At 43.7% G+C, this 21,341-nt stretch overlaps 1 protein-coding gene across 2 annotated transcripts in view; it reads right to left on the bottom strand.

The window, feature by feature from the left end:
* Positions 1 to 5,676: 5,676 nt before the first annotated feature.
* LOC105249927 (transcription factor Sox-2) overlaps positions 5,677 to 21,341 on the bottom strand; it is an 86,461-nt gene continuing 70,796 nt past the window's right edge. The window contains exons 3-4 of one of the 2 annotated variants that reach the window (XM_011255724.3): positions 12,463 to 12,589; positions 5,677 to 5,841 (exon numbers count right to left, since the gene is read on the bottom strand). In XM_011255724.3, coding sequence (XP_011254026.1) covers positions 12,538 to 12,589 — 52 coding nt within the window. In that variant the 3' untranslated portion in view covers positions 5,677 to 5,841; positions 12,463 to 12,537. The remainder of the gene's footprint in view (positions 5,842 to 12,462; positions 12,590 to 21,341) is intronic. The other variant, XM_011255725.3, reaches the window with a different exon arrangement.

The raw sequence follows: 21,341 nt of genomic DNA, 5'->3' as shown, positions 1-21,341 counted from the left end.
ACTCAACGTTTTAAAAACCCGAGATGACGTTAATTTTACACGAATGTAAAATTTTGAAATAACGTCAAATTTAATAGGTTTAACTTTTCCGACAAAAAATGCGATTGTTTTTCTGAAATTGAAACCGAGTCGAGTATTGGAGACGAAAGAGAGAAAGAAAAGGAGAAGGAGAAAGAAAATGCTACAAGAACCTAGGTAAAGTACATGTACATACATATATATCGCTACAGTTGGAAGATGCGCTCGGTCGCTGCTCGTCTCAATCCGGATTACGGTAACACCTGACCATCCGCAATTTTATCATCCTCCGTTCTGGAAGGATTCCAATTTTCTTCTCCCGTCGCGTAGCTTTCTTTCTATCTTTCCTCCACCCCTCGTTCTCTGTACGCTTTTTTCCACCGTCCATGAACTCAATCTGTGTCTCATCGCGGATTATTGGGATTTCGCGAGGATGAGGAAGAAGAGAGAAGACCGAGGCTCGCTCGACCGTCTGAGCTCCCCGAGATCGGTTCGAGAGCCCAGGGCTGCTGAAAAAAGGACTGCCGACAAGGACGAGTCTTTAATTCTTTCCGTCGTCAGCCGCTCTTTTCCTCCGGATAGACGAATTCGACCGATTACTCGCGGATATGGGATAGGTAAATGAGCGAGGACGGCGAGTATATTAAACTTCCTTTTTTAGACTCGCCGGGTAAATAAATCAGGCAAATGGGACGACGGTATAATGATACGAAAAATCTCCCCGCGACCTACTTATTACGTTGATGACACAGAAGATGACAATCTATTCTTGATTGAAATCCCATCCCCATGGGCTTACCATAATCGGTAACGAACTGGGGCCAAATATAGATACGAGCTCGATAAACACGTCAATTCTCTTACAAAGACTGGTAAAAAATTATAGAAATAAAAGTAAGAGACGCGTGTGCGTATCATTAACTATTAAGATTCTATAAAGTGTGAGAAAAATAAAAAAAATTTGCCGCAACAATTCTTCTTGACTATTTTTGTACGAGCACGTCGCGTATACATTTCGATACGTTCAGGATCACGAGCGCAAATTCTCTTACGCGGGGAAGAAAGGTGAATCAGCCGTCGATGGAACACGACAAAAATAATGATCCTCGCGGGCGTGAGATAATTGGTGCAAGGAGTTTGCGCGTTACGCGGAGATGGGGACAGAGGGAGAAATGCCCCGCGAGATCAAAGGACCTTCACCTTCATCCCGGCGCTCATCCCGATATCCCGGAATGAGAGGAGGAGGCTCCTTTTTATCGTTCCTTCCGCGAAGAGGAGTTGCAAGCGACGCCGACGCACGAAATCGATCCACGATGATTAATTTTCAATCGCAGCTTAATTACGCCGGGCGGCTAAGCCCGATTGAAGAGGCGTCCCCGGATGGTGAAAGGGCGGTCTGTGTGGTGCAAAAAAAAGGAAAAAAAGGAGATCACGTGAAGATAGATAGAAAGAGGGAGAGAGGAAAAGAGAGACCGCGTCCTGGTCGCCCTACGGCCATCGAATAAAAGGCTCTTCTTTCTCCCTAGAAGAGGATTGTGTCCAAGGATGAGGATGACGCGGATGGGGGGATGAAAGGAGTGAGCTCGAGGAGCAGGGGCAACGAGGATCGACGAGCAGGACACGATTGCCAGGAACACGTGATTAGATGGCCCTCCTTCCACGCGATTCTCCAGATTGGACACCCCCGTCGTTGGGAGACGTAAAAAAATGCAATCGGCTCTTACCGTAATGAAAAAGTCCCGACCCTGGGTAATACGGTACTAGAAAGCGAGTGTGTGCGTGTGTGTGTATGTGTGTGTGTCGAGTACGCTTACATGAACGTTCCCGCGCACGTATTTGACATGGTCGCAATCGTTGCAATCGCAGCTGTCGCGTTGAGAATGATGGCGCATTTAAAGCATGCTCCGAGATTCTAATTCTTAGAAATTAAAAGATCCTGAAATTTTTCAATTTATTAATATTGTAGTCGAATAAAGAGATGGACGCCTCTTCAATCAAGGATTGTACATCGCTACAGTTCATTTTTTCACTCAACAATCTAATAGATATTTATTTTCGTTTCGTAAAAAATATATATGCAATGGATTTTAATATCTTCGCTTTATTTTGTTTTACTTAAGGATAAGACCTGTTAAATATTATGGGGAGACGCGGAGCATATTTATTGACCAAGCAGATAAGAGGTAGGAACGAGCGTATTAGTTTTTAGAGGTGGGATGAAATCGTCGAGTTTAAGAGGTCGTAGAACAAGATACAACATCATCGGAAGAGTAAAAACCCCGTTACTCCCGTGATTCATCGGTCTTTTTACGCTGGGTGGCCAGAATAATTCACCCTAATGCCCTATCTAACTGCCTCCGACCCTCGTTGCCCGATTGTTTATTGCCAAAAAGCATCTCTTTAATATATATCATTCTACTTTCTCTAAAGAGGATCGTCTCCTTCGGCGGAAAAAGGGGGGAGGGGGCAAGCGAGAAAAGAGGAAAAAATAATAATAGATTCTGGCACGAATCCGGCGAGATATTTACCTTCGCGAAACTTCAATTTCTTCCCCGGCGAGCTCTTGCGAGTGAAAAGCGGAATAAATAAAGAAAAATAGGAAGCGAAAATTTGCGAGTATTATTTTCTCATCGCTGTAAATATACATTTACATGAATTTGTCGAAAGACAATAAATTTTTTAAAATTATATTTTTATTAGAGGGATTAAGAGATATTATATAAAGATTTCCCCACGTGAGCTCTCCATATATTTACTTTAATGTGGGGAGGAAGAGAAGGAATCCAACAAATTACTAACACCTGAAAAGGTTATTGTCTGAGTGACGTGTATCTAGTTTTTTTTTATTGCGTCTTTTTTCCAATTAATGATTTAACATCTAATTTGCGTTCATCTCCATTAAATATGTCCGGGAATATCGATTCGCTCTCGCATCGAAATACTTCCGAAAAATATAGCCTCCTCTTTTTCGTCGTATACATCAGGACGGATCAACTTGAGAACGAAGGGTGGAAAAGGGAAGAGAGGGAAGGGAAGAGACTGTCGAATTGACGTACGATACGAGGTATATTAATTAGCGGCGGGAGAAAATTGCGACTGAGCATAGCCTACGGGGTTGAAATCGTTATCGAGGGGTTTACCTCGCGATTTTGATTTAGCTCTGGCCTTCCACGTCAATTCTAATTGCGTTTGACAGTAATTTGGCAAGGGAGAGGGGGCTGATTGACGGGCCGAATCGCGGCGGGGCCACGTTCACCTCGTTCCATTTCTCTTACGTTTTCTCTCCACCCTTTTTTCACTAATCTAACAATACGCGTATGTTTGTTTGAACGCATGTTACATCAGTTTATAAGGAGATAGTTTCGAAATATATCCGATATAACCGCAGCCAATTAAATTGACACGTCAATGTTAATTAAACCGCATGCCGACCGCATGCCATATCGTATGACGTGTATGAAATACGCCATCGTCCTCATCATTAAAATGAAAATGCGAACATTCGCGTCGGGAGTCACGTAATCCGAACACCTGAGAAAAATAATCTTTGACGTACTCGTCAAAGTAATTGCTAACATCTGCAAAGGAAATGTTCAAAAATGAAGAGCGTAAATAATATCCACTAATAATACTTATCAAATTTATCACGTTTTATTTGGAAAATCAGGATTATGCAAAATTGAGCGACAAGTGGTATCTCGAAGAAGATACCGCGCAGAGATGCCGAGTGTGCAATTTAAAATGGAGCAGCAGAAACTGGCGAAGTGCCTGGTCGACCTCCGGCACGACGGTATTAATACGTGGCGAATTAATTAAGCCATTAGCCACTGCTGATGCACGCCTGTTAATCGTCAGTCACTAATTATGCTAAGCAGCCGGGATGCAGCGGCGACGTACGGTATGCAGGTGAACGCAGTGTATTACAAGGCCGTAGCACGTGCTGCATCATCGATCCGCGAGTATGCAAGCGCAACGCGTTCCGCCGTAAGGTCGACGCGCGATTTCGCACGCGTGTTCGCCAACTTGTCTCTTTTTAGGTCGCAGATATTCGCATTGTGATAATTTTTTTCTCGTGAACACTCGTGAACTCTCTGCTTCTTTAAACATCTCCTTTAGATGATTACATTATTACTTTATTAATATTGTCTTTACTAAATTTTAAAAAGGGATACCGTACAAAATTTATGTAATAGTGGTAAACTTATTCCGCGACATAATTTTTTGATTTTTTTCTTCTATAAAGCAGACCGAAATCTCATAAGCGTTCAATGACCCGGACTTTAAGTTGGATACCCTCGATACCCGCCAAGGGTGGTGGCTAAAACAAAGGGCTGGTCTCGGGTTGGTCGATAGTCCACGGCCGCCAATCAGGCGAGACCTCGCCGGCAACCCTCGTCCTTGCGATCCTCCGCGGCGACGAGGGAGGGTTAGATTCCGGAGAGGGTTCGCTCTTCTCGTCCATGTAGGAGACAGACTCGCCGAGATCGAGAATCCAGGAGAACACCCACGGTATCCGCGTCTCCACGGTGACGACTGGATGGAAAAGACGGGCCAATATCTTCCCTTCTTGAACCGAGCGTTCGCCTCTGTCGGGTGGATCGCGAGTAGCTCACTCGAGGCTATTGAAAACACGCAAGACGCGTGTCGCGAAATCGAATATATTACCAATTTCATTGATAACTCGCTCTAAGATCTTCAAAAATATCGCTGAGAATGGAATCCAAGATGTAGGCTGTATGTAGGTTCCGCTCTAGAAATATTTAAAATAATCTGCACTTTTTTCTTATGAAAAAAAATCTCACTATGAAAGTCTGTCGAGGTCACATTTCATTTTAATTGATACTTTAATAAGACAGAAATTTCATTAGGAAGCTTGAAAATTTGAATTAAAAATTAATTTATTTGTATAAAATTTATTTCGTGGAAGTTCTAAATTTGAATAAAAAGCGGAATATATATTCTCTCTAGTAAAATATTATAAATTTCTATTTCAGCAAGTATATTCTTATTTCACATATATACACACACATATATATATATATATATATATATATATATATATATATATATTGCAAAATATCCTTCGGATCTCAAAATTACACGCGATCAAGTTTCCAATGGAGCAGCCATACTCTCATCTCCACGGTGACGACGTTGGTAGAGAAGACGAGCCAAGATCCGCCTTTCTTCGTATATCGACCCTCTTCGCTCGTATCAGAAAATTAAACGCGGTCGGCCATTCGTCTTTATCTGAAACATGGCGGATCTATCGAAGAGCTATAATCCCTCTTCGAGAAGGTACAATTCGCCATGGATTCATTTCCATATTCGAAAAGCCGAAAATGCCAATTCTCTCCGACTCGATAATCGCGAATCTCGCGGAGAGATTGTAACGCTATCTTTATCAATTGCAATTAGACAAGGAATGAATTAATTAAGTACCTTAAGGTCGAAACATTGGTCTTTGCACTTTCCGCTTGAAATTGTCAATTATGACATTCCGTCTACCTTTATTGCTTTATATCCGATCATTGCGAGTATTCCGAATATTTTTTTAATATCACGATTCAAATCGGCGACGAAAAAATATGCCGATTTAAAGCCGAAGGGTTCAATACGTACCGAATGTGCATTCTCGCTGCAACGAAATCACTGGCGGGTGTCTCAACGTATTTCGTTTATTCAACACTTATTTTTATTATACATCCTTACGCGTAAGATCTACATAAAAACTTATTAAAACGAGCTTAATCATATGTTCATAACTGGTTCTGGGCTGGGGCAGCTCCGCGCGGCAGCGTCTCGATGCACAGCGACCCGGTTCTAGAAAAAACAAACGGAATGTTAAGTAAGATCGTTATTCTCTTAATATTATTATAACATAGTAACGCTTTGTTGAATCGAGATAAGAAAATGAATCGAATTAAAATGACTTATAGTCTAGAAAATAGGAGTGCAGTTCGTGTTTCATTTAGAATAATAAACAGAATTAAAATAAAATTAAAAATATTTTTAAATTAAAATTCGATTCGATTTCTAATCCTGTTGCGCTTGTTATTATTGTTATCGTATTGAGATACATAATAAATTTCATTCAACACATTATCGCATTGCAACAAGATTGAAAACAATTCAATTTATATATCAATAGTAAGTATTAATTACATAATCAGAGTAATCTGTTTGATGGTCAAAATTCGTGGCGTGAAATAGAAAAAAAACGGTCCAAATTGAAACATGGAATGTTTATTTGCAACATACGGCACGGATCCTTTTATATTTCAACAACTGTCGCAAAAATGTCATCAGTTGTTCCAGTTACGAGATATTGATATATATTTATCGAGTCGATAAAATTCAATAGCACGTTGTACTTGTTACGCCGAGAGTTGTTTAAAGTTGGGGAAAAAAGGGTAACGATCCGCTTTTGTGTAAATGACGAACAAAAACCAAATGTAAATGGCCGTTGACAATCGCTGGCGCGTTGATGAAGAGGGTGGCATCGTCGACGAAGTGGTAATATAAACTTACTGATTGCAATTGCTACCGGTCTTTTGGGGATTTATTATTAAAAAAAAATCGACAGAGCACACAGCGAATCATTGTTTCCGCAGATCGATGATTGTTTGTCATGGCGTGTCGAAGTAGAGCGTTTACGAGCCTTTTATTAACCCGTCCGCGTGTGTCCCGCGAGCTTTCACCTTCTTTCTCGCGCGTGTACGCGCCACGTGTATTTCCCCGCTGATAATCACGATTAATTATCCGACGCTTTCAATACTCTGGAGCTTTATGAGAAATGCCTGTCAGCGAGCACGACCGATCTCGGAATCTTTAATTCCGGATCAAAAATATAATATTTCATAAAAAAATTAATATTCTAAATAATATGATTTATATAATTATCGATGCAATATTAAATATGCTTAATAAATTGATATGGATTTTTTAATCGCAAAACGGAATAGCGGTTTCAGTGTGTATTTAAGCTACGGAATAAACTCGCAGTTTAAGAACGCAAGGCGAGAAACTCGCAATAAGCATTTCGCGATATGACTCGACGCAGAGGAGCGCACGTGGCGGATAAATTTTTATCGCCGTCGAGCTTATTAAGCCGTCCGTTCGTTCGTTCGCTCGTCCATCCGTTTCTCACAATGGCCGTCGAGCGGATGGAAAGCCGCGAGCGAAGATCCGCAATCCGTACCAGTCCCCTCGTTCAGTGTAATTATTTTTACGCGAGTCGAGAGCTCCTGTCGATGACAGCCACGACTGCTGGAGGAGGCGGAGAGGTGGAGACGAGAGGAGACGAGAGGAGACGAGACGAGACGAGACGAGACAACACGAGACGACACGAGACACGACGCGACGCGACGGCGACGGAGAGACGACATTGGTTTCACCGAGGAGAAACGAGACGACGGCGGCAGGTAGGACCCGGATCGGTCCGGGCTGCTGTCCACAATTCGCTCGTGCGAGCTGCAACGGAGGACAGTAGCGGGAAAACGTGACGGGTGGAAAAAGGTAGGAGGCGAGCTCGGCGCGAGTGGGATAAAGATCGGTGTCATTGGCAGCATCTCCGCGGGCTGGAAACTGACAGGCGGGACAGGCGCGACTGGAACACCTGGCGAGCCGATGGAAAATGTGCGACGGGGGATGACGCCGGGATACGCATCGCGGTTGACCTTGTGTCTCTTTTGCGAACGAGAAATCGTCCTCGACAGTTTTCATGTTAATTATACATTTCTATAGACTCTGCACGTGAAGATCAGAAGCCACGGATGTAAAGAAATTGTCTCTTGCGGAGGAAATGTTATTGCTTTGAAAACGATATTTTGCAAAATGCCATTCAATAAATTAGGCTTCGTGTAATACTCAAGTTTAATATGCGGATAATTAAGTTTAAAAGCTTGTAAACGTCTCGAGGAGAGCAAAATCAGAGTACTTGCTTCTTCCAAGTAAATGAATGGAAGCAGGTCACTTGATTTAAATTCAAGTCATTTCCTGTAAAATCCATGTAGCAACGATGCGCCACACAATTATAATCTTCTTGAACAGAAAAAGACACTATCATTTGTTTTATCAGAAAAAAAAATTAATCAAGTTTATCGATAAAAAATATTACAAGGCTTATCAACAATCGATGCAACTCTCTAATCATCTTCGCGAGGAAGATCGACGGTATCCTCATTTCAATTTCAGCAACGTTACAAAGCGATTCCAAACTTCTTGCTGATGTAACAAGCAAATATTCCGAATAATGGCGAGGCAGGTTCAGTCGCGCGAGCAATCTTATGACAGTATAATCTTCCGCTTTACGTACAGCTTAATCCGATCCTGAACGTGGAGAACTAGCGTAAATGATTTCGGGGGGGAGGAAGGGTGGCGGGGGGAGGAGGGAGGGAGGCGAGGTGGCGATGAGGATGACTCTGCGAGAACGGACGCGCGGCCAGCCAGAGCGTTCTCCGGCCGCTCTCTGGTTCAATTTCTGGCGTCAATTAAAAAGTGATGCGGACCGAGGAAAATCAGGAATTAACGAAGCGGGCCGTTCCTGCCGCGCCGACGTTTCGCCGACGCCCGTTCCCGTTCTCGCAGCGAATCGTCCTTAATCGGCTGTCATTGAGAAATCTCGGCAAGAGCCGCGGGAGAAACGCCGATCTAATTTCGGGTGAAACGCTCCTCGGGAGGAGAGCGTGTGTCTCCTCTGAAAAATTACCACGCCGAAAGGGAGCGTCGTCTCCCATCCCGTTGCATTTTCAAGATGCCCGTGAAAATGAAAAGATCGACAGCGCGGAAAGAGATTTCCTGTTAGCCCTTAATGACTTTTTATTATATATTTTTACACGACACTTTCGGGCGCGCCTCGGTATAAGTGGTATTTTTCTTCCGGTTAACAAAGAAGATAAAGAGAGACAATTAAACGAACGATAAAAGTCATCTCTCCTTTAATCGCAGCGTGTGGTTAACGATTATAGACTTCCAGGGTTAACCATATGCGAATCAACCGCGCTGACGTTTCTTTCGAGCAAAACTGACCCTTGATCTTTCCCTCAAGGTAACGATCTTCTTCTTACCGCGTCGCGTTTTGCGGCTAGCCGTGATTCGGATTCGACTCGAGAAAGGAGGCTTTGCTCGTCTCGAACTAGCACCCGGCTGAAGTTCGTTATATAGCGTGACTCGGCAAAGCCGATTTCTCGGACGATCTACCTCGCCTCGCGCCTTCGACGGATACTCTCTTTCGCGCGCGAGCGCGCGAACCTGCCTTCCTCAGGTATGAAGAAAGCTGTCGCGAGCTACTCATCATTAGCGCCATAATTGCCGAATTCGCGGTCGCGCGATCGCACTTAATCGCTCAATCGTGCGATTATTAATTCGATCGAGGCTCTGCATCGCGCAATACATTCGCTGCTTCTTTCATGCATGTCGAGAATCTATCATGAGCCATCTTTAAATCTAAAAAATCCAAATCTTGTTAGAAGAATCGATCGAATTACGGTTCATAAATAAGGTATTAGTACTTAATAAAACACGTTTGGTTACGGGCTCTATTTTTCGATTTTTCAGATTCGATTTCGATTGCAAAATATCGAGCAAACTGTGCTAGGTGTAACTGGACCCAAGGAGGATAGTCACGAATTCTCTCGCGTTCTCTCTATAGCAGAGAGAATTTGCCATTATCCACCAGGCATTCTGCCAATGTTGACTATGAAACTCTGTAACAGCGTGTCGCAACTGTGAAAGGCACAGAGCTTCGCGATGACTGTTGCAATTTACCCTCTAGTCCCCGGCCTTCGCCTACTGCAACGTTCTCGTGAATTATAAGCACGGCGAGCCGTGCGCAACGCGAAAGTGAGTCGTCGAGAGCACATCGGGGGCCGACTAATTAAAGAAAGTGTCCACCCAGCATCCTACGAGGCAAAAAAATGGCGATTAGTCGCGCGTGTGTGCGGGAGAGACGCGAGGAAATCGTGCGAGGAGAGAGAGCCCTTCGCGTGGAAGGAACGACGACCCTGGCGCGGCTAATTACCTGAAATAACCCATTAGTCCTGTATCCACCGGGAATTACGAGGCAACTGCTGAGACAGAGAGGGCGCGTCGTCTTTGACGTGTTAATCTCACCCGAAGAGAACCGCGCGTATCCTTCCAGAATGCTGCGCCTTCCCCTTCCCTCAACCCCCGCTCCTCGCTTTCCGTGAATCAGCACTATCGCGCACCTGAGAAAAATCGCCGGCGCGAAACGATGCCGGGATGCAGACCCACCGAATCGATTATCGGCGTAATAAGCCGTGCCATTTGGGCGATTCGCAAAAACTATCCACACGCGACGAAATGTTGATCAGAAATTATGATCAATAAATCGCAATCGTTGCAGTCGAGTCGCTAATTAGATTGTACAGGGATAAATTAAGCATTTTCTAAACGTTTATAATTCTGCAAAGATCGAAATGATTGTATATTTTATTTAATTTATAATTTTTCCACTGCTATATAATATTTATTATTTTCTTGTACATCTTATTTTATATAGCAAGTGCAATTTTTTATTTCAGAAATTTCTATCGAGATTTTTCGGATCAAGATTTTTGCTGTATTTCTCGAGAGGAAGAAAAATCCCGGAGGGAAGAGCCGATCGACAGCACCTTCGGATAACTACTTGGTGGAGCTTCGAAGATTGGGGGCTACGAAGTGAGAGGAGCAATCACGAACGATTTCATAGCTGTCACCCTCGATGGAGAACTTCGGGGGTTCCATTTCGGAGGTTCCCGAGCCGGGAAGATCCGTGGAATGACGGGGCGCATTCCCGTCTTCGCCTTCGAAGAGGAAGCTTTCCCTCTCGAAAAAATTTCGGATACCCAACGTCAAGACGACGTGTATCTCGCGCGAGCTCATCGACCGACCATCTGACATTTCAATTTTTAATCGATCGCATTGCCTCGCGATACGTAACACAAGAGAGAAAGAGAGAGAAAGCGCAAAATTAAATATTTTACCCGATCAAGTTTGGCATTTTTAATTGTTTCAATATCTCCCGATCGACGAAAAGCGATTATATATTTCTGACCTAATATTCACTCATTATTAAATTCATTTTTTTCTCTCTAAGCTACTCCTATCACAAAAGTAGAAGCGATGAAAAATTCGAAACGGCTTTCCCCTTTTCGCGTTACCTCCAATCAGTCGACATCACGGGATTGTAAATGTCGACCATTATGAGAGATCGTCAAGGATCAGTGCGAAATCGGTTGGTTCCACATGCTTTCCCGACTTGTGCGCCCCGCCTATCCAATTTGCTCGTTGGACGTTGCTCAAAGAACGACTCATTCCCTTCGTACGAGCGATGTATCGGAATTGGAGCGAGGACCGGTATGTTTTCTCGAGAAGAGCGTAGAAGCTCGAGTTTACTCGTTTGAGCGCGACGAAACGGCCCGTTCTTGCTGAGACTGACGAGGAATTTTTTCGCCGTTTTTTCTCCCCTCGTCGACTTATTTTTATAATTAAAACGACTGCCACGGCGGCGGAACGATCGGTGACAAGGTGCGCCGATCGCGAGGACGATCGATTTTGGCGATACGGAGAGCAGAAATCGATCGATCCAACGAGCGATCGGCAGACCATCCGAGCCGCCAATCGCCTAGTTTGCCTGAGCGGAACAAACTCGCCGTGCAGATCAGCCTGTCAAGTGAAACTGGGGCAAAACATCCGCGTCCCGGATTTAATCCGCCGGCCGGCCGCGGAGGAATCGAGCCGGGATCGGTCACGGCGTGAGAGCTCTCGCTCGACTCGTTGTAAGAATCGATAGGATGGATCGATTAAACGAACGAGATAGAGATCGCGTTCGCCGAGGTAGAGATTCGCGAGTCAGGCGCGCGCACGCGGGTAGAGCCGCAAAAAACGATTCTCCACGTGTTTTGCGATACTTTCATGGACGGATCGAATAGCTCGAATCGAGTTTCAGAGCCGTTCGCGTGGGTACTCACGTGAAAATCGGCTTTCTACGGACGGACGAAAAAATTTACGCCGTCACGCCCCAGATCGTCGTTTAACTGCTCCCGATCGTTATACCGAGTCCATTAAAATTCTAACAGCTCGCGGCTCGAGACGCGTCCGTCGGCAAATACTAAGATATATTAAGATATATCGATCTAAGAATACGATTGTTATGGCTTCAAAACTGAGCTGCACTCCGTTAACGATTAAACAAATTTTAAATTGTTGCGTTTTTTCCCCTTCTTTCCGAATCTACAACGCAAACGTAGAAAGAAAATCGAGTCATACGTGAATATTTGCCTTTAAGTAGAGATCCTTACGCTCCTTAAACTCTGAACATCCGCGGAACACACAGTAAGAGAGGCTCCGCAGAAGCAATCAATCTCGAGTGTCTAGTAGTTTCACGCCTTGCTCGATTCTCTTTCGCTGGATCTAATCTTCTCAGGATAAAAGAAGACTCACCGTAGCGCGCGAAACAATCAAGGAGCCTGATCCTTCGGTGCTGGAATGGTTCGACATTGTCGCGGCGAGAGTCGTTCACGTCGGCCAGGATTCCTGCACGCGTACGTTGCCCGTCGCGTTCCAATCCCTGCAACACACACCAGAACGTGCGTCTGAGAACGATCGCTCGGCTCCATTCTCGGCCGTTTCACATCGCGGGAAACATGCCAAATTGATATCAACGAACTACACTTAACAACTACGATTGTAAGGAGTCCGTCTGACAGAGTCGCTATTGATTAAAGAAAGGAGAATGGAACAATGTCGCGCGCATTTGTAGCAATCTTAGGAGAATCTAAATTTGCTAAAACACAGATCTCCCTTCGGAGAAAAATTATATAGAGTGTAAGGAAAATTATGTCGAAACGATTACATCACTGAGAAATATTCTTGTTAGTCATGGCCTTTTCAAAAGAATTCTTCGGAGGTGCGAGCGGAGCAGATCGTGGCACGAAGGAATGCCGCGTGATGTATGCGAGTTCACGCGTGAATCATGCGAGGGTTGATATTAAGATAAGGCGACGATACATTATAGAGATGTTCCTCCGAATTTTTATCTATTCGTCTACATACATATTTAACGCGTGTCTCTTTTAAATAAAGACAAATTGCGTAAAGTGAATCATTATTATTTTGATCAGCAATTTTTAATTATCGTTTTACACTATATGATTAATAGCGCGAACACTTTAGTCCTTGTTGAATAATTATTACGTAACACCGTTTATATAATACTTTCGAGTTTATCTTATTCTTGTTTCTCCTCGATATCGTCGTGAATAAATTCATCCTTCTTTCCAAGAGAAGATTTCGTTTCTCCGACTTCAACTGTGTTGTCATTGCTAACACGTCGATAAACTTCGACGCGACTCCGCGACTCCGTCTTAAAGCAAGTGTTACATCGCATGCGGAGATGTGCCTACACTTGCATGTGCGCGCGGGACTAATTCGCGAGTTAATTTTATGCAGCGCGACAGCGAGAAGTCGACGCGACGCGACGACGGTGAGGCTTATCGTCGCGCAACCGTCTGCGACGTACAATTGCCGCGTTTCCTCCTCGAAAGCGTCTCGCGTTCCTATCACTCCGAAGGTGTGAAAATGACGGATGGCCGTAATGGGGCGGGGCGAAGTGGAGGTAACGCATTATACGCCTCGATGAATGCGTTTCACGCGTCTATTACGAAGCACGCATCATTAACCAAGTAATTAGATAATTATGAAGAATTATGTTTTTAACGCGGCTCTCGCCAATGTCGTCCGCTTGGCTATATTAAGGTCTTGCCTTACGTAATTGCGACTTTTATAAATAATTGAAATTTGAATCGCGCGTTATATAATCTGCGCTTTCTCATCTCGAATTATACGATCATCGAGGGAGGATAGTAAGTTTCGCCAATGCCTTGTTGTTGTGCGCTTGTGGCTCTTAATTTCAACGACACAATCGCAAATCGTAAGGCAATATCGAACAAGGTGTGTACGCGAGCTTATCGTTCTCGCGGAGGTGTGAAAATGACGAATGACCGTAACGAGACGATCCAAGGAGGATAGCCGTCCAGGACGATTCCTCTTCTCGTTTCCCTTCATTTACGAGTGACACGTGACGACGAGTAATGAGCTTGGTTCGTTACCTGCCGCCGCGCGAGGCATTCCACGCCCACGCATGCAAGAATGCGACGAGGATTGATTTAAGAACTATCGTTAATACAAGATTTCGTTAACGTAAAAAGCATAAGCAATAAGACTCAACTAATACACTTCAAACTAGCTGCAATGAATCTTGAAATATTTCATAGTCTACAATGTCTGAGATGTTACGAAAAAATGAACAATTTTGATATTTTTTGCGAAATAAAAAGTAGCAAGTAAAGATCAATTCTTATATTTATTGATCCATTCACATTTATGCAGGATCTTATTAATTGAAGGGAAAAAATATGATGCAATATAAATTAAAGCAGGCATGTAAAAAATGAAAGAAAGAGAAAAGAAAAGATAGAAAATTGAGAATCAAGAGACAAAATATTATTAAATATAATTAATTTAAAAAAAAATTAAAATAAATTCTTGCTGGTAGAAACGAAATAAGAGAGCAAGAGGAAGCAAGATGAGCTTTTCAATCAATTTGAAATCAAGTCCAGGCCAAGATCAATCAATCAAAGCCAAGATTCGCGCTATGGATAATTATCGTATACTTAAAAGAGAAAAGCAGAGATATAAACTCCTTCAATATGTTCAATATTTGGATTTTTACAGTTAATTCTGCGATTCCATTCGCCCGTCGTGCTGGTAGATAAATCTTTCGCGTGGCAAGATCGCGATAAATTTTCACGTAAATTCTCACACGGGGGAAAGCAATACCATTAACTTTCGTTTTGAATGGCGACACGAATTACGTTCAGTCGGGAGAGATTGAACAGTATGAAAAAAAGGGTTGCTACCCTCCATAGTGGCGGGCACGAGCATTGGTGGCATTGTTCGAAAAAAATTAACCCGCGATTTTTATTTACTGCCGGTCCTCCCGACTCTTTTGCCTCCGCGACTCCGACCCTGACGAGACGATGATCGATCAATCGCCAGGAAAAAAACATTTTTTTTCGTACAACCGAAGGAAATTAACTGTGGGGAGATCTCGTATGCACGGATCCTCAAAGTATTTTTTCCGATAAAAAAAATATTCGAAATAGAAAAATTATTTCTCTCCGAAAAAAATGTTTCTTATAAATTATGGCGAAAAATCTCTTTCACGTACATTTTAGGTAAACATGGGAAATCGGAGATAGTGGTACCGATTGCACAATCATTCTCGGTGGGCGTAGCCGCTCGATAATCATTACGGCGCGATTCGCGAACGATTAAGGCAAAGTGGCAGAAGCAAACATCGATCGGCAAGAGTGCACTAAGGGAATTAGTATGTACCCTGAGGTTTGAGCCCTTGGCTAGCTCGAACGGAAGGCCGAACCCGAAGCGATGCACGAGGAGGGTGCGCGCGACGGAGATGGCACTCAAATATTTACCGCACCGCGCAAACAACGCCCGTATTGTTCCACGGCGATACTATGTGTAAATTTAATCTTCCTCGGAGGCTGAAAAATAAAGCTTGCGCGTGCGATTGGTGAACGAGGCGCGTGGCAAGAGAGATGTCGATTTGACACATGCGAGGATTGCGTGTTGTATCCGTAAAATACAATCGCGTATCCTATTTATTATAATTATAGCCATTCGCGGCGATTGCGATTCAAACAGATGTCATTCATAGTTCAAATTTGCAGTCCACGATTCAGCAAGAATCACACACATCTTTAGTTATAGAATATTATTTATCGCAGTTATCGTTAGTTATCTAAATAGTCATGTATGTAAGATGAAGCGCTTAATTTTATGACCTAAATTATCTCTGCATACAGTTATCAAAAAGTGTTTTCTAATTAAAATTTCAAGAGAAAAATGCATGTAACAGATTTCTTATGGTGTGCGTGTATTTTTATATTTTAATATTATCCTTATTTTTTAAATTGAATCGTGTATTTTTTCTACATATAAAAATATTGATAAAATTATCAAAAAATCAATAGTTTGAGATCTTTTATAATTTAGTTTCTCTTAAATGTTATTACAAAATACTATTTACATAATAACATTTATTAAAATATTTACTTTTCGATAACTTTATTTCTTATTTTAAGATTTTTGCAGAAAAAATAATGAGCAGAATTAACCGATATAAAAAATATATAATTGCATTTAAGAAAAAATACGCAACTAATTTTCTTGCAAGTATATATAAAAAATGTATACATAATTCTATTTAAAAAGATGGAGATAACGTCAAAATATCACAAAGAATCACATGCTATAAGAAATCTTACGTCATCATATTTTTCTTCTAAAGCTCTGAGCTTTTGTTGAAAACATATTTGCATAAGAAAGATAATTTAAGTCATCAAATTAAGTGAGACTCATCCTCTGTATACATTTCAAAAGTAATAGTTTATATTTCACAAATTTCACTTCCATGACCGAGTCGAGAAAATGTCGGAGAAAGGGATGAAGTCGTCACATGATGGTTCGATGAACGAAGAATTCGCTGACTCGCCGCGACTCGCCGTGGCCGGTTCGACGGTGACATCTCCATCTCCTCTTCCTCTTCTGATTCCCCTTCCTTCACCCTCTTGTCCCTCTTCCGTCTTGTCCGTCGAAAAAAGAGGTCTAGACCGTTCTCCTTCCACGAGATCTCCTCGCAAGTCGCCCTCCAGCGAAATGACACGATGACTTTGCCCGCTGTTACGTGCGAGTGGCCCTCTCGAGTCCTTTGTCGGCCTATCGCAAGAGACACCTGGACGCCGCTCGGCTCACCTCCTTCTCCGCCACCCCGAGGTCATCCAAAGGGTATCCTCGATCTCGCGTCGATCGCGAGAAGACTCGGTTGACACCATCACGTCGTCTTTCTCTTGTTACGATCGTCCGATGGTTGACTCGAGGATGGATACGATGCTTCCTCCTCGTCTCTTCTTCGTGCAATGCTTCACCAATTTTTTTAACGCGTTTTTTTCTGACAATGGCATAGAATATCGTTATCTGACTTTTCGATTAAAAAAGCGCTTCATCGTTCATCGCGATAATTGATAAGTTCTTTGATAATTATATAAACTCAAAAAATCAGAGATTGAGACGTAATTATCAATCTGTTCACAAACAACAGATGTTTAAGTGTCTTCCATATTTACCGCAAGAAGACATCAGGATCTCTAGATTCCCGTTCGTATATTAGCGGCCACACGTGGCAGCGTGAGAATTAATGCGCACGGGGGCAATGGGAAAAAGAGACGAGGGAGGAGAGGATGGACGGCCAGGACGACCCGTGGAAGACGGAACGACCAAAGGAATGCGCATCATCGAGCCGCCACGGTCCACCTAGGAACGTAGCTAATGGGACCACTTAACGTCTCAAGCATCTCACGAAGACACGGACCGCGTTACCGCGTCGTGGTCCATCCTGCATCTCTGGAACGACGTGGCCTTTCCTCCCTCCCTCCCTCCCTCTCCCCGTCTATTCTAAATCCTCGCCAGTCCGCGGTCCGCGTGGCGAGTTAATAATCGCCAATATTTATTCCGGATTGGTCACGGCTCGGTCCGGAGAGTGATGAGGAGCCCGGGCTTGAGGAATGACGTGACGGCCACGGTTCGGGGCCACGACGGAACGACCCCGCGCGCATTGTAACGCCCGAGATTAATATTTACCGTTCGCCATTACATCGCGTCGTCGCGTCGTCGTCCTCGCGAGAAGGACTCTCTCGCGCGAGCGAGCGCGCGCAAAGGCGTTCTATCTCTCTTTCTCACTCGTCGAGCATTGGGAAACCGCCGCGTATTATACACCTCGACATCTCAACAGTTCGCGGTCGCGCGATGATATATCGCGTCGTGTCGTGCACGGATTACCGTACCGGATGGACTATTTTCGAGGCCTGCGCGAGCCATGATTGGAGATTGGGTAACTCGGTGAGATACACATATGCCGGGGAATTTTAACGTAACATTATTTAGGTTGTTTCTTTTACTTACGAAATTTGACAGTTTGATTCTTTAGATAATGTACACATCGAGATTCGTCTTTATTGTAATAATCGCAATCCGAATTTTCTCGATGACAAACTAACTAGAGTTACGGTGAATCAGTTGGTCGGAACGAACGTTATTAAAAGACGACAATGTTATTAAGCGAATTAACCGAGACGTTAACGACCTGGAAACTGTCCGCGAATCGGCCTAACGGACACTCAATCCGCGACCAAGTCCGTGAAGAGCTAATGAGCGTTGAGACTTAACGCCAGATTAATGATTTAATCCTTTTGACGAGCGATTCGCGTGTCTACGTGTCGCGTTACTTAATAATGTCCATCCCTATCTAGACGCGTCCTGATAAGACATCGTCGATAGATAGATGAATCTAATCATCGCATCGTACGATCTGTCGATCTTGCACTCCAGGTAGCGATCATCGTGATGTCCACTAAAACTTTTCGAGTAAAGTAAAAGCTCAATAGCGGATGATTGATGGCAATGGTTCGACTCATAAATATTCGATATCCATTTCGGCCAATTTTGCGTTATTGTGTCCCGCTGATTGTACGCGAGATACGTGTCGCTGCGATTTTGCAAAGTTTCAGATCGGTTCGCTTGATTTTTCCTTTTTTTAAGAAAAAAGATTCAGCGAAAACACAAGCGAGTATCTCTCTCCGAGAGATGTCTCGAATGAATTCATTTGGCCGCGACCGCAAAAAGAGAACGAGCGAGTCCGGTCGGTTAATTTCTTCCGAGTTACTGTTTCAAGGCGGGCGGAGGGAGAGCGGTCAGGTGATACGGTGATGTCGTTTGTACAGGACGTCGAGGGAGCTCCTGGGGGAGGCGCGGGCCGCACAAAAGGGAGGTGAGGATGAATCGCCTCCGGAGAACGCGCGGGGACAAATGGGGACATTAAGTCGCCTTTGCCGCCCGGTACCAGGCGCTACCGGTAGGTAGGTACCCGACCCAGCGGTGCCTGCGCTACCTAACCCGACCTGACCTATAAACGCGGCTTTGTCTGCCTCCGTGTATGCACGCGTGTACATAAAATTTCAGTGCCGGTGTTCCTGCACGCGCCCCCCGCGACGTGGCTGGGAGAGAGGCCGCACGCGAACCGCTGTCATCTTCGCGGCTCGTCGCATCGCGCGACCTACGCACACATGCACGCGAAATACAAATATACCTCGTGTACACATTGTAAGACAGGTAGGTAGGTAGATGTGACGCGCAGGTAGATATGACGACTGCACAAAATGCCGAGAACTTTTCAAGCCCGTTTCGCTTTTCAATGTCAACATTGGATGTTGGCGCCTAGCAACTCAGAGTCAATACTACCCTTGGTTTCCTCCTAGACTTCCTTGTCGCGTAGTAGCTGTACAAGTTTTTCTCTTTTTTTTTAATAACGATGTTAGGAAATCTGATAATTCTTTCTAATCCGTAATAATTTAAACTTTCCTTTTTTTTCTGCGACAAAAAACAGGGACTTCACCGTTATCTTTCAGTTTGATCGTACCACTTCGTGACGTGCGCGTTTCCGTGCATTGACACGTGTCGCGGAGTCGTTTACGATGAGGATTGTTTACATGTATCCGCGTTGCACTGCGATGAACATCGTAACGATCGTTATCGACTTCCGGCGGAAATGTAGCGCCGTGACTAGTCGACCGACTAGTCTACCTTTTTGTTGATGGAAAAGCTGATAGATTCCCCGACATTATTGTTATTCATTTGTCACACATAGTGAATTTATGTATAATAAAATAATATTTGTCTATCTGTCTCTCGCAGTTTCGTGTTATCTTACGATACCTTGTTTTGCAATCTTATTATTGTACTTGCTTAATAACAAATTAAAAAAAGTTATTTATTATTTTTTCGTCTACAAGGATAGTCCACAATTTATTTCATCGGATTATTGTTCGAATTTAACAATCAAGAGGAATGAAATTCTCACTTTTATGACGATTTTCAATAATATTAGCGACGTACTTTTTCAAGAATTGAAATTGGGATGAAATCGACGAGAAAAAGTTCCGCAACACCCGGTAGATGGTAGCGCAAGGCCGTAAGATGGTTTTCTCAGGGGTAGGAGCGAGGACCTGTCACATTACGGAGTGGAATTTATGCCCGATGCCCAGCGGCATGACAAGTTGCCTCTGATGAACGGCCCCACTGCGCACCTTTTGGCCCTCCACAACGAGGATAAGGAGGAAAGATGGGGAACGGAAGAAAGAGAGACCAGGAAAGAAAGAAGTCCTGTAGTTCGCACTCATCCTTATGGCCCTTTCTCCAAATCTCATCAAATTCTTTCTACGATTTTTATCGTCACCCTTTGCCTCAATTTACCATACCTCGCGTATTCAAATTGCAAAAATATCACAGTTAAGAAACAATTTCTCCGTACAATTACTCAATTTGGAAATTTTCTTTCAAGTAAAATAATACGCTTGAAGGATGTAGAAAAGGAAGAGACGCTTACTTTATTTGTTTTATCTTTGTAAAATATATAGTTGTTCCGTTTAATATTCTTTTTCTTTTTATCTATTAACAAATATTCTAAGGCATCTGAATAGAATCGGTTATCGTTTCCGGAAACCGTCCGAACGGTCTTCCTTCGCAGCGGGTGGAGAAAAGATACAAGAAAAAGCGCAGAAAGGCTCGTTCCGCGTAAGTTCTGTAATTACCGTTGCTACACGAGTCGGGCACCGTGAGCGTAAACGTTTCACGGCATCATTTTCTACGAAGCTCGCGGCGTTGACGTGGGTGGAGGTGACCGTAGGGCGGCGGGACGGGGGGTCTTCTCTCCTGCGGTCCCCGCGGAACGTGGAGTTTAAAAAAATCCCATACGATTTTAACGCCCCACGCAAGAAGTCGTTCCTCGTGCACGGCTCGGTGATAAACACGCCAGGTTACGATTTCTCGGAGCTCGACGCGCCGTGTGCGAGCGGTTATTAGTGGTGGTGCCCGGTTTTGTACCGTCTATTTTGCAAGTGGCGCAAGTCCAACTTGCCAACAATTTCGCAAATGAATTCAAATTGAATGCGAATTTACATCGCGATTAGCGGAATCCGATCGGGAGGGCGGTGAATCGAATCGAAAAGCTTAAATTCCGGAGAGAATGATCAGTTTCGTTAATTAATGGAAGTAATAACTTTAGGGATAGAAAGGGAGTAATGGAGTAATTTAAATATATTTTCTATGTACCAAACGAAATGTCTATAGCTGGGGATGATTCATAAAAAAAGTTTCCATCCGAGAAACAGACCTCGTTTTGCGTTTAG

The sequence above is a fragment of the Camponotus floridanus genome, unplaced genomic scaffold (genome assembly GCF_003227725.1).
Source record: "Camponotus floridanus strain SB8 unplaced genomic scaffold, Cflo_v7.5 scaffold20, whole genome shotgun sequence".
NCBI classification, from domain to species: domain Eukaryota; kingdom Metazoa; phylum Arthropoda; class Insecta; order Hymenoptera; family Formicidae; genus Camponotus; species Camponotus floridanus.
Note: the sequence above shows the minus strand (reverse complement) of the source record. Positions and strands in the feature narration are given on the sequence as shown.